This window comes from Mirounga leonina, unplaced genomic scaffold (assembly GCF_011800145.1).
Source record: "Mirounga leonina isolate KUSES-001 unplaced genomic scaffold, KU_Mleo_1.0 Mir_125, whole genome shotgun sequence".
Lineage (NCBI taxonomy): Eukaryota > Metazoa > Chordata > Mammalia > Carnivora > Phocidae > Mirounga > Mirounga leonina.
Genome location: NW_023270305.1, coordinates 57,993,327 through 58,018,952, shown reverse-complemented (window position 1 = coordinate 58,018,952; position 25,626 = coordinate 57,993,327). Strand labels below are relative to the sequence as shown.

Below are 25,626 nucleotides of genomic sequence, written 5' to 3'. Positions count from 1 at the left end.
TAGTGGCTGCCCCAGTTTGCATTCCCACCGACAGTGCAAGCGTGTTCCCCTTCCTCCACATCCTTGCCAACACCTGTTGTCTCCTGTGTTGTTAATTTTAGCCATTCTGATAGGTGTCAGGTGGTAACTCATCATGATTTTGATTTGTATTTCCCTGATGATGAGTGATGGTGAGCATCTTTCATGTGTCTATTAGCCATCTGGATGTCTTCTTTGGAAAAATGTCTATTCATGTCCTCTGCCCATTTCTTAACTGGATAATTTGGTTTTTGGGTGTTGAATTTAGTAGTTCTTTATAGATTTTGGATACTAACCTAAAGTTCTTTGTAAATGAAATTTTCATTTTAAATGAAAAAAATCCAAAGAAGAAGAATATTTCATGACACATGAAAATTTTATGATATACAAATTTCAGTGTCCATGAATAAAGTTTTACTGGAACACAGATGTGTTCATTCATTTACATATTGTCCATGGCTGCCTTCACACTACTATGGCAGGGTCAAGCAGTTGCCACAGAGATGCTATGGCTTTCAAAAACTAAACTCTTTACTACCTAGACTACAGAAAAATTTTGCTGGCTCCTGGTGTAATGGAAAGGAAACTGGTATTAGGTAAAATTACTTGGCTTTAAATTTTCAGAATCAGGGAAATCTCCCTTTGAATCTTTGCTCAGCACCTTATTAAATGGTGCTCTCTGATCTTCAATAGAACTTCTTTAAAAGGATAGTCAATCTGAAAATGCCTAGCAAACCACTGGCACACATTAAAGACTTAATTGTTTCTTTCCTTTTGAGATCAAAATCTGCCTTATATTAGCCCAAAGGATCTGAGTAAGACTTCTCTTGATTCTTTGCAAGTTTTTATTAGTCATATTTGGATAATTTGCATCTATGGACTGAGCTTAGAAAAATCACTTCATATTTTGAGCCTTACTTTCCCCATCTGCAAGGTAAGAACATAATAACTATCCCCCAAGGTTATGCTGAGGATTAACAAAAACAATGCTTGTTAACTGTTACTGGTTCAGGTCCTTTGCTCACAATCTGATTATTTCTGTGGTGCCTTTCTCCAGAGAACATGTTATTCATTTGAAATCCAGCCTTTTGTTTTTTGTTTTTTTAAGGGCAGCAAGGGAGCTGATCTAGAGATCTAGAGGTCAAGCTGATGTAGAGCTTTGCCACTAACTTAGGGAGATTCTAGGCACAACACTTAACTACTCTGTGCCCTATTTTTTTTTTTTCGTAGTTGAAGAAGGGTCAGATAGCTGCCTAGAAGGGTCAGATAGCTCAGGACTTAGGTGTTAAAGGTATCACTCACTATTCCATCAAAACAAAGATTGAATTAAGGAGTACACTATAGCCAGATTTTTTGGGGAGTACCTGTTTTAAAACTATGGACATTAACTATCATCAAACATGTCCTAAAATAATCACCATTTTCAGAGACCCCCACTACATGCATGCTTTCATTATTCTTTTTTTAAATTTAAATTCAATTAATTAACATATGATGTATTATTTGTTTCAGGGGTGCTTTCATTATTCTTTTTTTTTTTTTTTAAGATTTTATTTATTTATTTGACAGAGAGAGAGATAGTGAGAGCAGGAACACAAGCAGGGGGAGTGGGAGAGGGAGAAGCAGGCTTCCCGCTGAGCAGGGAGCCCGACGTGGGGCTCGATCCCAGGAGCCTGGAATCATGACCCGAGCAAAAGGCAGACGCTTAACGACTGAGCCACCCAGGTGCCCCTGCTTTCATTATTCTTAAAACTAACATACATTGACTTAGAGGTTCATGGACCACACTTTGCCCTCCAAGATGGTAAATTCTTTTCTGGGCCTGTTCAGGGGCACAGCCTGCATTCCATGCATTCTCACTGCACCCTCTGGCATATCAGATATTTGGATGGGGAGATGGATGAACCACCATTCTGGACAGAGTGCAAATTTTTTGGCCTCAAGCAATTTTTTAATTTTTCACCTTTAGTGGATGAAATCAGATATGGGAGAATGCAAGGGGAGGTAGAGGGTATTACCTCTATGTAGTATGTGTGTAGGACCCTCAGTTTCAGCCCAGCTAGACCCTTCTTGGGGGTTAAACTTGACCACATGGACAAAGCCTCTGGAATTGGAGCTGGCAGGGGACTCCCATTACATTAAGGGTTAAGGAGCCTAAATAGAGTTATCTTTCATGTACTGTTTTCTTGGATTTACTTAACCCTGGACATTAATTTCTGCTCTGTAAAAATTTCTCATTAGTGTTGAAAATCATTTTCTATGACATGTCTGCGAATATGAAGTAATGGGTGAGTGAGGTTGGCCTGGACACTGAAGAGCTGCTTGCATGAATTCCTGGTTCTGGAGGGAGCCTTCTTTTAAAGGGAGAGTTTATTCATGCTTGATTCCCCAGTGTGATGTCATGCCTCTGCTCTGAGGAGGGCATGCTTGTCCTTTTTGTGGAATAATAGAATATAGATAAAGCTCTTTTTCTCCTTGTTGAACCATTTGTGCTGAACTAAAATACAAAGGAAAATCAGTGACCTTGAATTAGGCTTGTTTGCTGTGTTCTTGGCTTTCAAAGACCCTTTCTTCATTTCTGTTTAGCATTTTTGCTATACAAACTATTGTAAGGAATCTAATATGCAATTTTTCAAAACCAATATCACAAACGTGGTTATTTTTAATTTTATACCTAATTTATTTAGAAAAGCATGAGGCCCTGTGAATTAAAATGTTATGCCAGTATGGCACTTGTAAAATTGGATTTTAATCTTCTGGATAATTTTAAATAAACATTTTGGGGAGCTATTCATGTTGAGTACAAATTGCATTTTTCACGATCTTTCTTCTCTGCAGAGTTTATGACAGGAATTATATGCATGCAGAGTGCCTATATCATTTAATGTGTTCTTTCACCTGTCTTCCTCTTATTCAGACATTCGGAGCTATGTGTGTTGACTTATTTACTCATTCAGCAAGTATTTATAAAACATCCTTTAGGTGCCAGGCACTGTACTGATCCAGTGTCACTGATGAGAAAACAGACTAAAATCCCTGCCCTCCTGTAGTTAACATTCTTTAAAAATACTGATAGAATTATAACTAGTGATCCTAAGAAGAGAAAGAATGAGGAAAAGATCATCATTTCAGTTTTTATTTTCCACATCTAAAAATCAAAATAAGTTACTTATCTCACATGTTTTAGGTTTTATATGTAGTTCACTTGGTAAAAAATAATTTTAGTTGTCATGCTAAAAACCTTGAAACTTAGAGCTTCTATTTGTTAAGTCCCAGACCTTGTGCTAAATGTTTATCTGCTAAATGGGGTAAATGTAAAAAACTTGAGGCCCAGAGATTGTGTGAGGTTTTGTCAGATCACACAAGCAGTGTGAATTTGTGTTTCAAGCCTATATGAGAGCTATCATGTGATCATAAATTTTCAAAAAGGAGATTTTATTTCCCTCTTCCTCACTAATATCTTATGCAAGGGAATTGCTTTGTTTTGTTTTGTCATACTTAACTTTTGACATTCCTGTAGTCAGTAAATGCTAGAGTTGAGATTCAAACCAAATGCAGGTCTATAGGAGTTCTTATCCATCACTCACACTTCCTCCACCCAGGATCACAGATCAGGAGCAGAAATCAATGAAATCACGACATATACTCAGAACAAGATCTCAGATGATTGCCAAATCTAGAAATCACAGACTGTACAAAAACAATGATCTAGATACAAGTTGGGCATCAAAAGTTAAAGATACAAAAATAAAATGTGATTCACCTAAGTCTGTATTTGAGTGTTTCCTGTGCAAGGTGCTGTGGTCCACAATGTGTGTGTGGATGAGAACATGTAAGGCTACGTGGATGAGGGTAGGTGGATGAGTGTGTGAGTGTGTGTAAGTGTATGTGCATTTGTGTGCTTGTGTATGTGTGGTAGATGGTGGCATTGTGAAATAATAAATCAGGCTATCTTTGTATGGTTCACAACATGAGATGCATGTTTAAAACAGGCCTAATCATGATTCTAGATAGACTATAGTAAGTGCAGTGAAGGACTCTAAACACTAGCAAGGAGCCTAAATCAGAGCAGTAGTAGTGAGATTGTAGAAGGGACAGACTTCATATTTTTAGAAATGTGCAAGATCAGATAACCTGAACAACTCTCCCACTGAGAATAATTTAAAATGCTGAATAAGATATTTAAAATATAATTTAAAATTTATTTCTAAATAAACTAGTAAGTCAAGGAATGCTTAGAGGCCAAAGATGAAGTGAAGGTTGAGACCCAGAGAAGTCAGTCAGTATTCAAGATGGTCTTTGCTATGGGGCATGTGCTAACCTCTGGTGTTCTTGAGCTTTCATTTGGATGACCTCATGGGATGTTGGTGACAGGAAAAAATGGTCTAACGGTAGATGCTGGTATAACGAGAACCCCAAAGACCTGGACCTACATTGTAACAGTAAACTAGAAACAAAACAAAACAAAGCAATTCCCTTGCATAAGATATTAGTAAGGAAGAGGGAAATAAAATCTCCTTTTTGAAAATTTATGATCACATGATAGCTCTCATATAGGCTTGAAACACAAATTCACACTGCTTGTGTGATCTGACAAAACCTCACACAATGATCCTTGCACTCTGGTGTCCCCAAGTGCCCACAGAAGCAAGTACAAGTCCTCTAGAGGAATATACTTTTTCCCTGAGTCTCAAAGAGTTCCCACAAATAAAAGTCCAAGAAGCATGAAGCTTCAGTAAAATAAATAAATAAATAAATAAATCTATCTATCTATCTATCTATCTATCTATCTATCTATCTATCTATCATCTATCTATCTATCAGAAAATAAGGCATCATTGGTGGAGACAGGAAAATGTAGGGAACAGAATCAGGTCCATGAGGACTTTAGATATTAAAAATGAGTATGATTAATATGTTTAAAGAAACAAAATATGGGATTAAAATACAGATTAGGAGCAAGACACTATTTAAAATAACTAAGATTTGAAAAAGAACCAATTAGAGCTTTGAAATGAACAGAATTGAAAAAAAGAAGGTATATCTGAATAAATGGTCTAAGACAGAGAGGTTTAGAAATGTGGAGAATAGAGTGAGGAGTCATATTAGAATTATGTCTCTGGTGAGACTGTATTTCAAGAATAGGGACAAAACAAAGAAATTTTCAGGTAAAACAAGAATTTTTTTCAGACCTCCACTAAAGAAATGTAAGGGATATACTTAAGATGGAAAGAATGATCTGAGATTGAAATGTCTGAGAGGCAAGAGACATGAGAGCAAAGTAATTGGTAAATGTACACTTAACTAAATAAATATTGACTGCATGAAATAATAATAATAATAATGTCTAACTTGTATGTTAAAGGAACAACTAAAATAATGGTAGAATTAGAATGTGAGCCAGGACAGATAGGAATTAAAAAGTGTTCTCAGGTTCTTACATGGTTAAAGAAGAAGGTACAGATAACTCTTAACTTTAGATTTTTGTAAGAATGCATGTTAACATTTCTAGATTAATCCATAATAAAACAATAGAAGACATAACTTTCAAAGAATGGAAAAAAAGAATGAAAAAAAGAGAAATTAAAAAAGATTAAAAAGGGAAGAAAAACTAGAAAACAAAAAACAGGATGAATAATGCATAAAATTAGTGGCAGAAATAAATCCAAATAGCTCAGTGATTATATGAAGTACAAATAAACTGTATTCTCCAGTTAATAGATACAGATTTTCTCTTAGGATTAAAAATATCCAGCTATATCCTTTGTAAGAGATAGCCCTAAAGGTTAAGAATGCAGAAAGGTGGATGGTAAAAAGATAGGAAAGATATACCAGGCAAATTCTAGCCAAAAGGAAGCTTATATAGCTCAATTACTGTCTTATAAAATAGAATTTAAAGCATAATCAAATAATAGGGATAAAGAAAGTAACTACATGATAATAAAGTGGTTTACCAGGAAAATAACAAGTCCTAAGCTTGTATGTACCTAATAACATAGCCTAAAAAATAAAAAGCAAAACTCAACAGACCCACTTGGAGAACTTGATCCATTCACATTCAGTGGGAGATACTGGTACTCTTTTCTGTGGTTGATAGATAAAGCAGTCAAAAAAAGCAGCAAAAAAGGGGACATCCCAAAAGACATTTCTGAGGTTGGCTCTCAGGCTTTTGAGAACCCAGTCATCAGAAATGTACACCTCCTCCCTTCTCTTTTGGCATAGCAGAGTCCAAGTTATAACCAGTTTTTGCCCCTAGAACCTGGAGGTCTGATAGTACTCTTTGGCCCCTGGTCTCCTAAGGGCACAGGTGCTAGACACTTGCTCAGCAGTTTCTTATGGAAATCACCTCTTCTTTATACCAATTCATACCCACATGAAAGAGCCAGTTTGTTCATTCTGGTCTCTTCTCCCTGGGCCTCTGGGATCACATATTCTTGCTTTACCATAAGACGCGGGTGACTCAAAGATAGATGATCCTGCACCCCATTTTGATTTTTCCAGATTGCCCACATTGCATTGAAGATCTGCAGTGATGAAAGATAATGGTAGTGGGAGGGGGCATTGCTCTATAACCATCTCTACTCACTAGAAACAGATATTCTTGCACATATAGATCTTAAAAAGATTTTAATTAGTCATGCCAAGTTCAGTGTTAGCTCTACAATGATAGAATCCCAGCGGTTCAGAATTGAGGGTGGTGGTCAAGAGTCAAGCAAAGACATCTAGTTCTGGCAATTATGTGGGACTGAGGTGACAGATGCATACATTCCCACCCTTCTGGCCCCTCTCCAAACACATAGAAATGCTGGAAAAAATATAACACCCCAACGTAAAGACAAAGGAAAATTTGAAAGGGAAGAAAAGAGGGGAAGGAAGAGGAATAAAATAAAAACAAAGGGAGGTGCTGTCAACAAAAAGCAAAATAAAAACCAAGGCTCTAAGTGCAAGAGTTGCTGTAGTGTGGTAGTCCTAGTTCCCAGATGCTCAGGGCGTGGCCTTGGAAGTAATAGTTCCATAAATATAAATTCTGATGACAGTCAACTAAGTCAATTAGATATGCAAATCTGGCCTTTATTAGGAGAGAGTGGGGCTTCAACTCAACCTAATGCTTAGCCTTGGAATAGACTTGAGGATTTGGAGGTTGAGAGTGGCAATAAGATTTAGGGCTCTTTTCTAGCTTTATCTTTGCCTCATACCTTCATCAAGCCACCCCATACCCTCTTCCAGCAGCTCCAAGTCCCCAGTTATGACTTGGGTTTAAACATTTACCTTAGACGCCAACTGGTACAAAGGTGCCATTGTCAATGTGTTGGAGAATACCTTGCATTTTGATCCAGCTGGTTAGGGAATTAGTAAGTCAGAGGTTAATTCTGCATGGCCAAAGAACCAAAAAAACTTTAAAATAGTCATTTTAGGGCGCCTGGGTGGTTCAGTTGGTTAAGCGTCTGCCTTCAGGTCAGGTCATGATCCCAGGGTGCTGGGATCGAGCCCCATGTCAGGCTTTCTGCTCAGCAGGGAGCCTGCTTCTCCCTCTCTCCCTCTGCCTGCCACTCCCCTGGCTTGTGCTCTCTCTCTCTGTCAAATAAATGAATAAATAACCTTTTAAAAAATAAAATAGTCATTTTATGGCACTCTCACAGAGCTGTGCAACTCTGTAATTTTAAAAAGTCAAACCTGGCTGCTTTTCCATTTAGATGACCATCCACATGGAGGAAGTACTTCCAGGGTTCTCCTCATCCTGGAGTATTATAATCTCATAGGTGTGAAATACAGCTGGTTACCTCTCCCTGTGGTTCTGACTCTCCAGTCACAAATGGAGCACCATCTGAAAGGTTTGACGTAGAACATTTTGAGGAAACGGAAATGATGAAATCATTTATAATCAGCAGTGGAACAAGAGGCCATTTAATACAGCCTTGAAATCTTGTGGCTCAGCTGGCATGGTGTTAACACAGTTGTGAGGCTTGCCTTCCACCTTCCAGATCCCTTGAGAATGTAAACAGCAAATAAGGCTTACCCTGAAAATAACTGCATGCTGTTTTACAATAGAAGTAGAATATTCCAAGAGCAGAACAGATAGAGGTAGTAACATTTTGCCATCTGGCAAAGCCACTAGACCAGATGGATTCACTAATGACTTCTCTAAAGTATTTAATCAGACCTTACTGAAACACATGACTGGCATATTTAATTATCCGAAATTAACAGGACTTCTGCCAAATACAGCCCTCAGTGCTTGAGTCATGCTCCTTGCTTGAAGAGAAGAAAACAAGATGAATAGCTCCAGAAAGCTGGGTTTCATGTAGACCCCTTTCATTAGTGAACCTTCTCATTACCAAATTGTTGTGTTACAGCCTTAAGGCAGTATTTCTCCTTTTTCAAAGAATGAATTGTAAGACAAGCCATGCTGATCAAATTCATTTTATCAGTAACAATTGTACTTGATGAGAACATCTGGGGGTTGATAAATCTGATATAGTCATCAGATATCCCTTCCTACTTCCTGCCTGTGGAAGACTTTCTAAACCACCAGATACATTCTTTCTTACATAAGTGAGTCAGTTTTTATTTCTCTGTAACTGGTTTTTTGTTTTTATTTGCTTTAGTTTTTATATTTATATCAAAGCAAGGTAGATACACAAATCAAAGATTACTAAAGGCTTTATATAACTAAAAACTGTCCCTGCCCCACCCTTCCCCATTCCCAATCTACTTTCCAAAGGAACACTTTTGAGTCTTAGGACTGTTTTGTTTTTGTTTTTGTTTTGTTCCTGGTGGTTACCTCCATATCTCAGACCAGTATGATTAATTGCTATTTTGTGATTAATCCGTTTTAGAATCCAACCCATGATTGACTTCCTTCCAAGATACTTGAGGATGTAGTTTACATATACCGTTCTTGCTTTCCTTTCCTTCTCTTCCCGAAGGGTTATTTCATTATTTTTAATTCCCTTATCATTTACCTTTGTAACTTTAAGTTATATTTTTATGCCTTTATTTTTGGAGTCATCAACTTTGGATAGTATCTCTTGGCTCCCACCTTTGTATGGTGAAGATATTGACGTGAATATTCCACTGAATACTCTAGGATTCTTTCATTCAATATAATGTTTTTGAGTCATCCATGTTGATGTGTGTGTCAGTAGTTCATTCCTTTTTATTCCTGAGAACAATTCCATTGTATGAATATATAATAATTTCTTTATCCATGCACCCATTGATGGCCATTTGCATTATTTTCAGTTTTTTGTTATTATAAATAAAGCTGCTGTGAACATTTGTATATAAGTCTTTGTTTAGACATATCTTTTCTCTTGGGTAAATAACTAGGAATGGAATTGCTAGATCATATAGTAAGTATATGTTTAACTTTATAAGAAACTGCCAAATACTTTCCAAAGTGATTTATCATTTTACATTCCCATCAGCAAGGTATGTACATTCCAATTGCTCTACATCCTATGCAATACCTGGAATGTCAGTCTTTTTAATTATAGTTGTCTTTGACAATGTTCAAGTCTTTTGGCCATATCTTAAATTTGGTTGTCCTCTTACTATATTGAATTGTAAGCATTCTTTATGTATTGAGGGCAAAAGTCCTTTGTGAATTTTCTTTACCAGTCCATGGCTTGCCTTTTCCTTTTCCTAATGGTGTCTTTCCAAGAGCAGAAGTTTTTTTTTTTTAAAGATTTTATTGATCTATTTGACAGAGAGAGACACAGCGAGAGAGGGAATACAAGCAGGGGGAATGGGAGAGGGAGAAGCAGGCTTCCTGCGGAGCAGAGAGCCCGATGCGGGGCTCGATCCCAGGACCCTGGGATCATGACCTGAGCCGAAGGCAGACGCTCAACGACTGAGCCACCCAGGCGCCCCCCAAGAGCAGAAGTTTTAATTTTGAAGTTATCTTTTTTCTTTTATAGCTCATGTTTTTTGTTTCTTCTCTAAGAAACATTGCCTTTCAAAGGTCACAAAGGTTTGGTTATGTGTTTTTTTCCCTATCAGTTGTATACTTTTAGCTCTTACACTGAGATCTCTGGTCATTTGAGATGATTTTTGTGGATGATGAGAGGTAAATGTTTTTTTTCCGTATGGATGTCTAATTGTTCCAGCACTATTTGTTGAAAAAACTATCCTTCCCCCTTTGCGTTACCTTAACACCTTTGTTGGAAATCAATTGACCATAGAAGTGTGGGTCTATTTCTAGACTCAATTCTGTTCCATCAATCTATATGTCTATCCTTATACCAGTACTATACTGTCTTAAATCTGACACTTTTCTGTAAAGGCTTTACACAGAACTTTCCCTTCTATTAACATCTTTACTCAGATTTATTGATTTCAGTAGTTGAGTCCATATTCTCTCACTGTTAGTCATGACTGGATTAGATTTCCAAAGCCTGTTCTTACCTAGGATATTTCCTCCTCAGGATAACTTCCTTAGATAACCAATCTTGTCCATTTCATGTGGTTCTTAACAGTTTAATTCTCAGAGGGTAGTCTTATTTTTAAATTTTGAAGGTTAGTTTGCAATAACTCTATGGAGATGAGTTTCCTTGGCCTAGAATGTCAATACTCAAGGGCGAAGGACGGGTTTCATATATGTTTGTTTTGAGCAGATTCTATCATGTGGCAGTTAATTAATAATAACAAGACCTATAAAATGCTCACTAGGTTTTAAGCACTACTGTTTTAGTCACTGTCACTTAGAATTTATTAAACCCTCACAATTATACCTACCTTCTTGCAGGTAGGTACTATTATTATTCTTATTTTATGGAAGAGAAACTGGGGCACATAGAAGTTGAGTAATTAGCTGAAAATGATTTGTGAGAAACTATTTTGTGCCAGTAAGTAGAGGAGATATGCTTCAATGATGTACTAATGACTGTTTAATAACCAGGTCTTCAAGAGAAAAAATGTATGCATATACCCTCAAAGGTTTGTCATAAATTTTCCTGGTGTAAATGATGGGTGGCACACGATTTACAAATAATAAAAAAGCATAATGCTCTATTGTAAATTCCATACAGCCAATCGATTCTCATAGAATGCTTTCATTGATTTTTGTTGAACTCATGTATCTGTGGCCAAACTTTGGTTGCAGTTCAACTATGATCTGACAAAATCAGACGAAGAATGAATGCTTGATTACTCTCTGGTTCAGAAAAGAAGTCCCTCACATCACTGACAAATGAATGTAGTTCTGACATGAATGTTGGTATTTTCGATTATATTACTAAGACAAAAGTGAAACATCAAAGACATATATCAGAACTTTAATCATTTGCCAATGATGTGAGCAACTTCTCTGCTGAACTGGATATTTTTTGAATATTGGAAGAATATTTTCTCAATTTTTTGTGTTATTCACAATTTAACAGCTACAGACATGACATCTTTTTAAGTTTATTCTGCATTATTAACATTTTATCTTTCTATGTCTTAAGTGTAGACAACCAACAAAACAATAAATCAAGGCTTTATTTGTGGTATTTGTTGATTTCCATGACAGAAACACTCCTACAATGGCTGATTTCAAACCACTAATGTGACAGTATTGAAAACAGAGTTGAAAAGAGATGTGCAGTAGCACATCATTCTATACTATTTCTACCACAGAAAGAGGAGAATGGTAAATAACCTCAAGATAATAGTCAAATGTAGTAAAATCATTAGGAAGTAATGAGTTTTAATATATATATTTTTTAGTTGTAAGTTTATATAATTTAATATTTGACAGTGGTTGTGTTTAACAATTGATCTCAAAATTGCTAAGATTTAACAGCTCTTGCTGGTCAGTCTGAGCCGGCTTCCGCATGCCACTGCATGCTTTGATCCCAGGAAGCAAAACCACTATGCTCTTAACCACTCTTTGATGTGGTATTAAAGAATTACTAAAATATATTTCCATACCAATACAAGTATGGTGGTACTAAGCATGCAAGATGTATTACATTTCTTCACTTTTCTAAATCGCATTAATTCCCATTAAATGTATCATTCATCCAGGTTGTTGAGAAGCCCAATCTGAGGGACATTCATGCTCAACCATACAGGTTGAGCTCACACAGGTCAAGAACATGGCAGTGTACCACTGGTGGTCTGTCCACGTTGCCATCCCTTCCATTCCTCCTGCCCAGGCCCACCTGGAAGGCAGGGCCCTCCCCCTCTGTGGTATGAGATGAGATCACGGTCCCAGTGATGGCACTCTAGTGCTAAGGGCATCCTGGGGGACAAAGACTAGAGCACAGCCACCTCCATCTGTGGCCGCACTACCTCCAGGCTGCTGTGTTCCAATAAAGCCTTCCTTTGCCTTTTCTTCCTCTGGTGCACATCCACGGAGGCCGGCCACTCCCTCTCCAGCCCAGAAAGCAGCTGCCTCCCCACTGCTCTCAGATAGTTCAGCCCAATCACTCAGATGCACTTATGCCTCCAACATTGGGAAATTTCTGTTAGTGTTATCTGCAGGGTAGGCAGGGAGAAAGCTTTCATGCTTTCCTGGTGAGACGACTTTAAAAAGAGATAATACCATTAATTTATTACTGAGAGAATCACTGAAGTAGCCTGGGCATAAAATGACATGAGGCTTTAAAAAGTAAAATCGGGGGAGGGGGTGCTGGGTGGCTCAGTTGGTTGGGCATCGGACTCTTGATTTTTCAGGTCGTGATCTTGGGGTCCCGTGTCGGGCTCTGTGCTTGGCAGGGAGTCTGCTTGAGGATTCTCTCTCTCCCTCTGCCCCTCGCCCCTCGCCCCTCAAATACATACATGAATCTTAAAAAAAAGTAAAGTCAGGGCCTCCTGGCTGGCTCAGTCGATACAGTGTGCAACTCTTGATTTGGGTTCGTGGGTTCAAGCCCCACACATTGGGTATAGAGAATACTTAAAAATGAAATCTTGGGGAAAAAAAAAGTAAAGTCAGAATCATGAGCATTTTTTAAATGCTGCACTTGGAACAGGTACTCAAATATAATTTTTTGCCTTCAGGAATCAAGAATGATTAGTGTTGATTAGTGTTTTCTGTTTAACCTTTATAAGCAAGCTTCCCTCTTTCCACAACCCTATTAATTCTCATCTCCTCACACAACATAATTGGAAATCATCCTGATTTCATTTGACATCAGAAAGACATGCTTTTGCCCTCCTGGCATGCTGGAGAAACATCAATTCCTTCTCCCAGATAGGGTGATGAAAGTCCTTCTCTGCAGTGCTTTCTATTGCTATGGTAACAGAAGATGGGGTTTCCCAAGGGAACCAGATTTTTATATACACAGAGAAAAGCAGTTCTTTAAAAGCTCGATCCCCTTTTTGTTGCTGCGTGTATAATACTATCAATGCAATAAACTGAATACCAAAGGAAAAATAGAATGACACCAACCCTTTTCGTATAGGTGTGGACTGAGACCTCGATTGTATCAAGACCTTCGGAGAAAGGGAGTCAATTTTTAAAGTTTTAATATTGTGGCATTGCTTTTATAACTATAATGATTTGCAAGATTTGCAAAGGGCAAGTTTTCGTAGAAGAATATAGAAGAGATTGATTTATGGACTCCCAAATAGCAGATAGACTTCCAATATAAGTAAGTAGTATCAACACTTCCAGTCTCAGAAAGACTTAACAACACTGTGATATGGTGAAGAAGATGATGGGAAACCCAGAGTAGAACAGATACATTGTGTAATGGTGGTGCTTTCCACTTCTGTCATTTTCTCCCTGGGAAGTACGTAATAGTTGGCCATTTCATAGATGAAATCTTATCAGAAGGAATTCAGGAGGGATAATTCTTTCCATGACAGCCCCTTAATTGGATAAGGGGACCTAACTTCCTTTAATCTGTTGGCTCATCTAAAGGCATTACTGTAGGTTAGCTTTTTAGGCTCAGGGCACCTCTGTGGAAGGAGCGAAGAACAGTTTTGCAGCATGCAGCAGGGGGTGGATTTGGTTTTATGTGAGGAAAATACATACATATATACACAACTGTCATTTGAGTGCTTCTGAACTAAAATTCCAAAGATGTTTTGGGATTAGACAAAAGCAGATCTTGCTTAAAATGACTTTTCTGGAAATTCTGGAGTTCCTAAATGCAGAGGCGTGGGAAGAAGGGAAGCTGATGGTAGCTTCCAACCTGCTTCTTATAGAAGTGCTTCGGCAACTGTCCCATTACGGACACATTATATATATATAATGCTCTTACAAATCCAGAGATTAAAGTTTGTTGGTTTTCCTTCTGGTCTCTGATGAGGTTTAAAGAGTGCTGTTGAAATGATATGACAAATTTAAAATAAAAGTAAGGTGCCACTTGACTGTGCTCTAAAAGATACACAGATACCATCATCAGGGGGAAGAAGTGACATTTCTGAGGAGCCGATGAGAAGGTAACAAATGGCAAAATGAATAAAGGTTGTTCTCTCTATTCTTGACATGGACATGGATAAATAGGAACATTATGAGTCATTTTCAGCAATTTGCATGCAAGCCAGAGAGGTGAGGTCAGAGAGTCTTGGCTTAACAAAAGGAGAAAAAAGATAACTGATAATATATTCAAACGGCAAAGTTGGAACCTGGATCAGTGGGTATCATGCGCTGGGAATAGATGATGTAAAGAACAGCATAAAAGGACTTCTGACAAAAAATTAAAAAACAAAAATTTCCAATGTGAACTTTGTAATGAATGTGATAAATTTATGGGCCTTGATATGAAGGAAAAGAATAACCAGAGTAAAAATACTTGAAATCCGGGTGCCTGGGTGGCTCAGGTGGTTAAGCGACTGCCTTTGGCTCAGGTCATGATCCCGGAGTCCTGGGATCGAGTCCCGCATCGGGCTCCCGGCTCAGCGGGGAGCCTGCTTCTCCCTCTGACCCTATCCCCTCTCATGCTGTTTCTCTCTCTGTCAAATAAATAAATAAACAAAATCTTTAAAAAAAAAATACTTGAAATCCATAATGGGATGTTTATGGGTCATACCACTAATTGAGTAATTTAGACTGGTAAGTTATTTTGAAGGCCTTTTTTTTTTTTTTTAAAGATTTTCTTTATTTGACAGAGAGATACATAGCAAGAGGGGAACACAAGCAGGGGGAGTGGGAGAGGGAGAAGCAGGCTTCCCGCTGAGCAGGGAGCCCGACGCAGGGCTCGATCCCAGGATCATGACCCGAGCCGAAGGCAGACGCTTAATGACTGAGCTACCCAGGCACCCCCTCTTTTAAGATTTCTTGAAAGCCGTCTATGTCATCCCCCCACCCCATTCAAGGAAGCAAGAAAGTTTGGGAATCCTCAAATTATGGTAAGAACAACTGCCTGGAAGAGTGAATTTTTTAAAATTCCGGGTACTTCAGGACCCCAGGAGTCTACCAAATATCTCAAACATTTTTTTTTTAATTTTTATTTATTTGACAGAGAGAGAGACAGCGAGAGAGGGAACACAAGCAGGGGGAGTGGAAGAGGGAGAAGCAGGCTTCCTGCTGAGCAGGGAGCCTGATGTGGGGCTCGATCCCAGGACCGGGATCATGACCTGAGCCAAAGGCAGACACCTAATGACTGAGCCACCCAGGCGCCCCTCTCAAATATTTTTTTTAAAGATTTTATCTATTTATTTATTTATTTGAGAGAGAAAGAGAATTGAGGTGAGGGGCAGAGGAAGAGGGAGAAGCAGACTCCCCCCTGAGCAGGGAGCCCAATGTGGGGCTCCATCCCAGGACCCCAGGATCACAACCTGAGCCAAAAGCAGACTGAGCCACCCAGGTGCCCCTATCCAAGCATTTTTAAACGGAAGCTGTGATCCAGCAAAAGTTTCATTTATGTCTCTTGATAGTGTCTCTGACCATCTAGGAGGAAAACACTCATTCTTTATTTTCCATTTCCTGTGTAGAACCTATTGCCCACGTCAGTGTGGAGAGGCAATATGGCAGCCATGATTGTTGGCATCGTTTGCTCACTCTTCAGCAAGCACTTTATTGCTTACTCTACCATATGATGTTCCCGGAACTGTGCGTAGAGTGATGGAAACAGCGCCCTCCCTCATGGATCATACTGTCCAGTCAGATCCTCTTCTTGATAGACCTTAGGACTCCAGGCGTGGTACTAACCTGAGGAATCTCCTTGGTTTCCTCACTAAAAATTGGGTTAGGCCATCTTTTCCCAGGATCAGGCCACATAGGCTTTAAACTCGAATGCTGCAAGTTCTGTGAGTTTAAAAGTTGCTCAGGCAAATAACTTCAGGCAACTTTGACATGTTCCTGTGTAGAACACAGGCTTTTCCTTAGCCTTCAGCATCCAAAACCTTTTTCTCTCTTTCCCTTAAGTATCTCTTGAGTCCTTTTTTCCATCTGCCCTACCCCTCCTTACTTCACTATCACGTGTTCCCTTATTGGCCTCCTTGCCTCTTCTCCTAACACTTCTCCCCCATCTGCCCTTCCCACTGCCTCGCTGCTGCTGGAGTTACCTTACTAAAATATGCAACTGCTCATGCCATGTCCTCTAATAATTGGCAGTGGTGCCTTACCTTCCTGGCCTGCTTAAAAGGGCTTACAAGGCCTCCCTGGCCCACCTGACCCATTTCATTTTCTGCTACTCTCTGCAAGACTAAATTTGAGTATTGTCTTTGTACATGGATGCCCTTTGCACCTTTTATATGTGTTATCTTTTTCTGGTACTCCGTATAAAGATTCCCGAGGATATATTTTCTAGCAAGCACTTGTTAGATGGCGACTCAGATCCTGGGCACGCAGGCGTTTCTTATTCCAGAGCTCCCAGGTGTTTCTTATCCCAGGACTCCGACGCCGGCCCTTGGAACTCCCGAGATCCGTGGGACGGGGCTCCCTCTGCGGAGAGTGGTGGCTGAGGCAGCACCTGGGGCCGGTCCCGCACTGTGAAACACCTCTGACACATAGTGCCTCCCAGCCATCCCCTCCCTGCCCCTGCATCTGGCCCTGCACTCACTCCCCCACATATCAGAAGCCACGGAGCGCACCTGCCCCTTGTTTGCCTTCCTGGGAAACCTCGCACTGCCCCCACCCCGCCCAGGCGCCGCCCAGGCTCGTGGGCATCATTTGCTGGTGGAGGGGGCTGGGGTGAAGAGGCCAGCTGACCCGTCCCGGGGCGCTGGCAGTTGGGCTGTGTCAGAGGAAGAGCAAAGCTCTGAGGTTGTTCTTCGGCGGAGAGGCTTGAGGAACCGGCAGCAGGGATCTCCTGGGACAATTCTAGACAACTCGCTGTTGCTAGGAGAAACAGCTGGCCCCGAGGTTGGGCAATCACTTTGCATTCCGGTTGCTGCGGCCTTGGACCTTTGCAGGTATGGGATTGGGCCCCAGGGGCCGCTGCACAAGACAGGCACTGTCAGAGTCCTTCTTCCTCCTACAAGCTCGTAGACTTGCGGCTGGGGCTGTGTGCATTTCACTCCCCGGTCCTGGCCTCAGGCGCCCCGGCATAGCCTCTGAGCCAGAGCCCGCCCCAACGCCTGGCCTGACCTCTGGGACGAAGTGCCCCACGCTATGACTCAGTGCAGGGGGAAGGGACACAAGACATCACGGAGGATTGGGGTTTGCTTGGCAGGTGAGATGAGTCAAACTTCTTACAGAGGAGTCCCGCGTGAGGGGCCTCTGGCACCTGGGGCACCCAGGTTTTCCTCATCCGCGTACTCTTCCACCGCCCCCGCAGAACTCTCAGAGATCCCCTTAGATGACGCTGCTTCTGACAAGAGGTGTTGTGGCAGCAGCCCCTGGGGCCTGATTGGCGGGTCCCTGAGCCGCACCTGACGCTCAGTCTCTCCCAGCCCATCCGCTCCCTGCCCCTGCATCTGACCCCACACTCACCCCTTCCTCCCCTCCAGCTACAGAGTGCACCCTGCGGGCTCCACCTGCACCCTCTTTGTTTAAAAAGAAGAAAACAAAAACCCGACGAAGCACCAGCCTGGGCAGGAGAGTGCAGGTGGAGCAGACCTCCAGCGTGGGGAGCAATACCGTGAATGAGGACGTGTGCAGTGGGGCTGTTGGGAACACCCAGGAAGACTAGCTGCACTCCGGCACGAGGGTACAAGGGCCTGGGAGGGTCCTCAGTGAGGAAAGGGGATGGTACTCAAGGGTTCTGTGTAAAAGACCACACTAAGTTTGGTGGGAGGCCCAGGAAGGGAGCTCAGCGGGACGAGGACGAGCTCGCAGGAACAGCCTAGGGAGCTTGGTTGCTGCAGAACTTGGGGGAAGCACACGTGGAGACCAGAGAGGGGCATGAAGTAATCTGTGTTTGAAGACACACTGTATCCACAGAGATGTGCATATGTTGGTTGTATATAAATGCCAGTTATACAAATGATGATAATGAAACTTGCTTTGAGTGCTTACTCTGAGCCCGGTGCTGTGCTGAATGCTCTGTGTTCTGTATATTGTCTACTTTTATGGCATAACTCCATTTTATAGATGAGGAACCTGAGGCAAAGAGATGAACATGCCCAAAGAACCAGAGGTAGTAAGGGGCAGCAGCGTGCAAATCCAAGTCTGCTTATAGAGCATATATTTGTATTAAAATTATGCTGAGAGTTGAAGAGGAAAAAAAATTCTGTTGTGTAAATGTTGAAATAAAAAAAAATTCTACTTTTATTGTGTAGTCATCTGCTAGTTTTTCATGTAGGTAATGTGCTTTTTAAAAAAAATTCTCAACACCTATTTTTAGAAAGGCACAACTTCTTTACACAATGATTTTAAAACATTAGAGTATTTGCTCATCTAGGAATAATAATATTTCTTCCTCTTCACTGCTCCAGACTCCCTGAAATTCTAGGTGGTATTTGACAAAGTTTTATTTTGATTGGACTACAGAGGAAAAATGTTACACAAACCACAAGCCTGGTAATTTGTGGTTCTCTTGGTGTTACAGTGATTTATGTAAAATAGAAATTTTCATTTAAAATACAAAATCTATGGCAACGGACACCGAAACAGCACTTGACTCTGAGACCCCTCCGTGCTTTGAAATCCTAATGAGGATGGCATCCAGAGCTTGTGCAAGCAGGTTTAATTAATTCTGAGAAGCACACTTTCTCCTAGCAACAGCTTTTTTTTTTTCAAATTAAAGTCAAAAGCTAACTTGAAAAAGCTGAGTAATATTTTCAAAGCCGGTAAGTAAATATCTTGACATAAAGCAATTATAGAACCGTATAGGTTTTCTAATCATAAAATTATAATCATTATAGTATCTGATTTTCAAGGTAACCAAATGGGTAAGATAAGATGAAACTATTGTTAAACTGTGCTAAGCCTCTCTTTGCCATTCAACATTTCCATTAGACTAGTCAGGTAATTTACCAGTTTGAGGACAGTTTAGACTCTTCCTCTTGAGATTCTCCTGTTAGATGATTGAGAAACAAATGTGGATAAAAGAAAATCAGGGTTTTCTTAACTTTGTTCAGGAGGATATGAAAAGAGGTGTTTTTTTTTTTTTCCTTTTTCAGCCTTGCCTTACACCCAGATAAAACTCTCGTTGCAACTGGCCAAGTTGGGAAGGAGCCATATATATGTATATGGGATTCCTATAACGTCCAGACTGTGTCTATTCTTAAAGATGTCCATACACATGGAGTCGCCTGCCTGGCTTTCGATTCAGATGGACAGGTGTGTATCTTTTTCCATTTGTTTTCTTTAATGACTTCTCACAAGTCACCTGGAATTACAGTGCACATAGCTTATAGGCTCAGAAGGCTACTAACTCTTGCTGCCTCCCCTTGTCCGCCTCTTAGGATCCTCTCCTGTCAGATCCTTTTCCAGCTGTCGTGCTGACACCCGGCCCTGGGTGGGCCCCAGTTTTGTTTCCCTCAGTCTCCCCATCGGTTGAAAAACCTCCAGAAGTAAGTCATGGACTCAGGTTAATCGGATCCATCGTGACTCAGCAATTCCACTTGGTCTTCCATTTTAGCTTCCTAAATTTGGAATCAGAGTTGGACCCAACCTTTTTCATAGACTTCAGGCCCTGAGCATCTCCTTGGTTCCCTTTGCTTTTAGAGGATAACGCCACCTCCTAATAATTCACAGAGAAGATTCTTTTTGACTCTTTACCTTGACGTCTCTTCTAACTCCTGCTTCTCCCTACCCACTCCCTGCAATTCAAGCAGCCACTGAGTCGGCCTGTCGTGGCTATCTTTATAGTCATTCTCCGTGCATTGTCACCTTCCCATTCTCTGCCACCATCCTTTAAGTTCCAAATCCATGCCCTGCCAGACAGTTTAAATAACCTCTAACTGGCCTCCACACCATTAGTTGCTTACTAATAACATTTCACCAACTGAAAAAATTGTAAAAGCATTATTTTATTATTTTTTTAAATTACGGATTTTATCCTTTTTTTAAAAATTAACATATAATGTATTATTTGTTTCAGGGGTACAGGTCTGTGATACATGAGTCTTACACAACACCCAACGCTCACCACAACACACATCCTCCCCAGTGTCCATCACCCAACCACCCCATCCCCCCACCCCCTGTCCACTCCAGCAACCCTCAGTTTGTTTCCTATTGTTAAGAGTCTCTTATTGTTTGTCTCCCTCTCTGGTTTTGTCTTGTTTCATTTTTTTCTTCTCTTCCCTTATGATCCTCTGCCTTGTTTCTTAAATTCCACGTATCAGTGTGATCATATGATAATTGTCTCTGATTGATTTATTTTGCTTAGCATAATACTCTCTAGTTCCATCCACGTCATTGCAAACGGCAAGATTTCATTTTTTTTGATGGCTGAGTAATATTCCATTTGTGTGTGTGCGTGTGTGTGTGTATATACCACATCTTTTTTTTTTTTTAAGATTTTATTTATTTGACAGAGACACCGCGAGAGGGAACACAAGCAGGGGGAGTGGGAGAGGGAGAAGCAGCAGGAAATGGGCATCTGGGCTCTTTCCATAGTTTGGCTATTGTGGACATTGTTGCTATAAACACTGGGGTGCAGGTGCCCCTTCAGATCACTACATTTGTATCTTTGTGGTAAATACCCAGTAGTGCAATTGCTGGGTCATAGGTTAGTAAGAACATTATTTTAAAAACACTAAAAGGTTGGAGAACTCAGTGAATGAAGTCCACACTTTGTGGCTGGGTAGTCTAGGCTTACCCAACTTTTCTAGCCTTGTCTTCACAATCTCCTTGCAGTCTAATTGGGCACATTGGTGAGATTCCTCTACCAGACATTACACTTTTGCTCCTCCAGCCCCTCCCTCATACTGTTTCTCCACCTAAAGTGCCCTACTTACCTTCTTTGCCCCTTAAAGTGATTCATTCTTCCAAGACACTTCAAAGGTCTTCAAAGGACACACTTTCCTGAAGCCTTCCCAGGACCACCAACAAACTTTCCTTCTTGCCTTTGACTTCCAGTAACTTTTGGCAGAAAGGATTTGTTAATGTTACAGATGTCAATTACATGTCAGTTTTCAAACTATGTTACAGAAAAGGTAGCCCACACATAGAGGGAGGATTCCTGACTTTTACTACCTTCACCTCCTCACTAAGGCTGTCCCTTTTCCCTAGCCTTTTCTGCGATCCTAGGCCACCCTTCCTCGTATTTCTGCCAATTAATTTTTTCAATCCAGTTTTTGGCAAATTTCAGAGTTAATTCTGTAGGGGCATGCTGCGGAAAGACCTGTGAAATTATTATTCAGAGAGGCTTGACCAGCCTGAGAGTTTGGGGCAGGTTGAGTGGATTATAGGACTTGAGCTGGTTTGCATCACTTTTTTAACAATTTACATTTACTTAGTGTTTCCTGCTGTTTTGCCAGGGTAATGATCATTAACTCTTTAATTTTTCTTTCTAGAACTAGATTCACTACATACGTAGACCCCTGGCATACATAGTTTTTTATTTTATTACTCTGTAATCTCATCCAGGTTAGGGTAGTGCATCCATTCCACTGTGATTCCACATGTAAAGAGAAATAGCTGGGTAGTCCCATTTGTTGAGATTTTCAGATACTGACTTCCTGACTAAATTCAATGAATGTCAGAATGCATACATAAGTACAAGTGTATACATATGCTTAGATGGGTACTTATATGCACATTCTCTGATTTTGGTTTTCTAGCAACCGTTACCAGAATTTGTTCGGAAGCATTGCAAGAGAAATGTAATGCAGCAGAAGGAAATCCAGCTTTAACGTTGAGTTCTTTGTTAATTTGTGTCAAAATCTTAGCCGTTCTCTTTTAGGTTCCATTTTGAAGGGTGAGGGTAGCAGTGGACCGCATGGTACTTAACTGTCGGCTGAGAAAAATAACCTATTTGCTTGCGGTGAAGGATTTCCTGGCTTGTTGATGCCTATTGCTTCAGGTCTTCCCTAGTCCCTGGACAGAGTTCACTGGAATCGAGTGATATTTAGAAAATGACAAATGGCCCATCACCTCTTAAACAACAAAAGGCAATAGAAATGCTTTTTAGGTAGCGATGGGGCCTGTCACTACAAATGAATAAAATAGATTACTTTTGGCTTTTTTTCAATCAAGAAATGTGGGTTTTACTTTAGTGCCCGTGTTTATTACAAAAAAAAAATAAGCTAAATGGAATGCACACACTTCAAATTTTTCTCATATGGACAAAAATGCAACCACGTATTATAATTTCCTGGGATGCTCTATTAAAACTTTCAGCAAAGAAAGAAACCCACAAAGACCCCCTTTCTTAAGGGCACATTTTTAAAGTTCCAACTGTGTATTATACTAAACATTACTGATGGAAGCCATATTTACTGAAGAAAACTGAATAATCCCTGCATAACAACACATTTGCATTTAGCTATATGTGACTGTCATTCCACATGTATGCACACACACATACACACTCAAACAGTGAAATACGTAAGCTCAGATACTCTTATTACTTGGGTGATGCTGTATTTTCAAAACCGTTTGACTTACATTATTTTACCAATCCATATGATAATTCTACAAGGTAGACCTAACAAATACTTTGCATTCATTTTACAAATGAGAAAACATAATTTAATGAGGTTAATTTTGCAAGGTCTTAGGTCTGGCTCCTCACAAGTCAAAAGAGAAGCCAAATCGACTCACACCCAGTCCAGACCTCTGTCCATTATACAGTGCTGTTTCCATAGGCGGGGACATCCTGCTAGAACCTCCCTCTGATGTTGGTATTTCTAATACATGTTTTGATACTTTTGATTTTGTGTATACTTAAATGTGTTAAATTTTCTTTTCCTTTGAGAACAAGTTCTGATATAAACCCAAAGAATTTAGGTTGGGAGATGAAGTACCAGATTGCGTTTACCAACATGTCACCTGAAATGTTTGTGGAGCTATGAAAATTAAAAATGAACGTAATGTTCATTATGGGTTTTCTTCCCCATGTGTTTGTCAAACCCTTTAATTTCAGCAGTTTGGCAAGACTTTTGGGCTATAGAATCCTAGACTGTCTCTACTCTCACATTAATATTTTAAATTTAAAAATAAAGAAAATTTGAAAAAATAAAAAATTTAGGGGCACCTGGGTGGCTCAGTCGGTTAAGCAGCTGCCTTCGCCTCAGGTCATGATCCCGGGGTCCTGGAATTGAGCCCTATGTCCGGCTCCCTGCTCAGTAGAGAGCCTGCTTCTCCCTCTCCCTCTGCCTGCCACTCTGCCTATTTGTGCTCTCTATCTCTCTGTCAAATAAATAAATAAAATCTTTAAAAAATAAAAACATTTGAACCTTGCCTTCAAGTTGTGTTCCTCTGAAATCAACTTGTTAAATCAGAGGCTTTGTGACAAATGAGTTGTAGCTTTTAGGTTTTTGAAATTTCAGTTTGTGCTAATAGAAGTCATCTGTGATATCTTTAGTTGTGGACTTAAGATGGATTTTGAGAAATCATTTTTTTTTTTTTTTTGCATATGTTCAATGCCTGGCCCAGAGTAGGTCATCAGTGACCATTTGTTGAAAGAAGTGATGGATAATAAGAAATGTGCCCATCAGTTTCAGCTGTTAAATTATTGTTCTTATTCTTAGCATTTGGCCTCTGTGGGATTGGATGCCAAAAACACAGTCTGCATTTGGGACTGGAGGAAGGGAAAACTTCTGGCTTCCGCCACCGGCCACTCCGACCGGGTAAGAAGAGCTTGTTGGATTGAACCATGGGGTTTTCATAAGTGTGAGGGAATTGTGAAGTAGCTTCCCAGAGTTGTCCGATTTTTAAAAGTAAATTTTCCATGTAAAGATTTTTCCTACGTATTCAACCTAAAAACTGACTTTAAAAAAAATTAATTCATGATTAATGACTGTGTCAGCATGATCTCTTCTGATGATCGGATGCTTTCTTTAAATTGTTACTACTTCTCATAGGCAAACAAATTTTTGACACTGGCATTTAGCATCTTCATAAAATCAAAATAGAATTGAATTTGAAAATATATGTAAAGTTTAGATGTATTCGTTTAGAAATGGAAGTAGTTAGAAAATATTCACAAAATGTGTTTCAAGTGTATACATTTTATTTTACTTTAAGGATTTATTTATTTCAGACAGAGAACACGGGCGCACAAGTGGGGGAGGGGCAGAGGGAGAAGCAGATTCCCTGCTGAGCAGGGAGGGAGCCCAACCTGGGGCTGGATCCCAGGAACTCTGGGATTGTGACCTGAACTGAAAGCAGACGCTTAACAGCTTAACCAACTGAGCCTCCCAGATACCCCAGAGTGTATACATTTTAACTTCAAATGAATGTAAGGACAACTTTGGGATTCTTTCTTATTTTGAGAATCTTGAATGTAAACTGTGGCCTGCTTATCATCATATTGAATTTAGTGTGATCAAAAATAATTCCATATAGTCAGAGCAGGCAAGATAGGATATGAAGCAGGTCAGAAATCTATTTCTCCATTGTCTTGCATAATTAAAATAATTTGACCATTTTATTGTCTTGATTTTCTAATTTCAAAAAAAAAAAGTGAATTTGCATGACTGTCTTACATTGATTGCTAGTTTTGTATTTCTCCTCAATATAAGTGTCCATGCAGAATGAGGCCCAAATTAGATACTAAATTCACTGTCTCTTCCTTAGTGTGAACTCTAAATTTTTTTTTTTTTCATTCACCGATGGAGAATCATGGTTTTAAGGTGACCCCATAGTTGTTGCTGCACATTCGGGCAAATTATACTCAAGGATTAAGTTCTCAGAAAGTCCAGGAATGACCTATTAAGAGGCCCGGCACCCTTCTGGTCCCAATGGTTCATACTCCTGGCCACACGTAAGAATTCCCTAGGGAGATTTTACAGTGTAGTGACGCTTGAGCTCTACTCCCAGGTTATTAACTTCTTGGTTATTAATTGGTATTAACTCAGTACTTAATGAGCAGGTTGAAAATATTTGTGGTGCTCACATTTTGGATATTACTGTTTCTGCTTATGTGATAATCCCATCATATAAAATTAGTTGGATTAGACTAGATCGTATGTGAATTTCTTACTATTTTGTCATGTATTTTACACCTTCCACTTAGAAGTAGATTGTGAAAAGTGTATACTACTCTAGTGCGACCTCTACAATTTTAAGAGCCTAGAATGTTTTAATGAAATACTGTCCTTTTAGAACACTGTTTTCCCAGAGCCCATAATTTGTATCACACAGTTTTGTTCTTTATTACTGGTGCCAATATGAGT

The 25,626-nt window shown here is 39.9% G+C and overlaps 1 protein-coding gene across 2 annotated transcripts in view; it reads left to right on the top strand.

Annotated features, from left to right (window-relative positions):
* The window catches only part of EML6 (EMAP like 6), a 261,708-nt gene that overhangs the window by 89,748 nt on the left and 146,334 nt on the right, over nt 1-25,626 (top strand). For both annotated transcript variants that reach the window (XM_035001542.1, XM_035001543.1), the window contains exons 2-3: nt 19,459-19,618; nt 23,980-24,078. In XM_035001542.1, the coding sequence (XP_034857433.1) occupies nt 19,459-19,618; nt 23,980-24,078 (259 nt within the window). The remainder of the gene's footprint in view (nt 1-19,458; nt 19,619-23,979; nt 24,079-25,626) is intronic.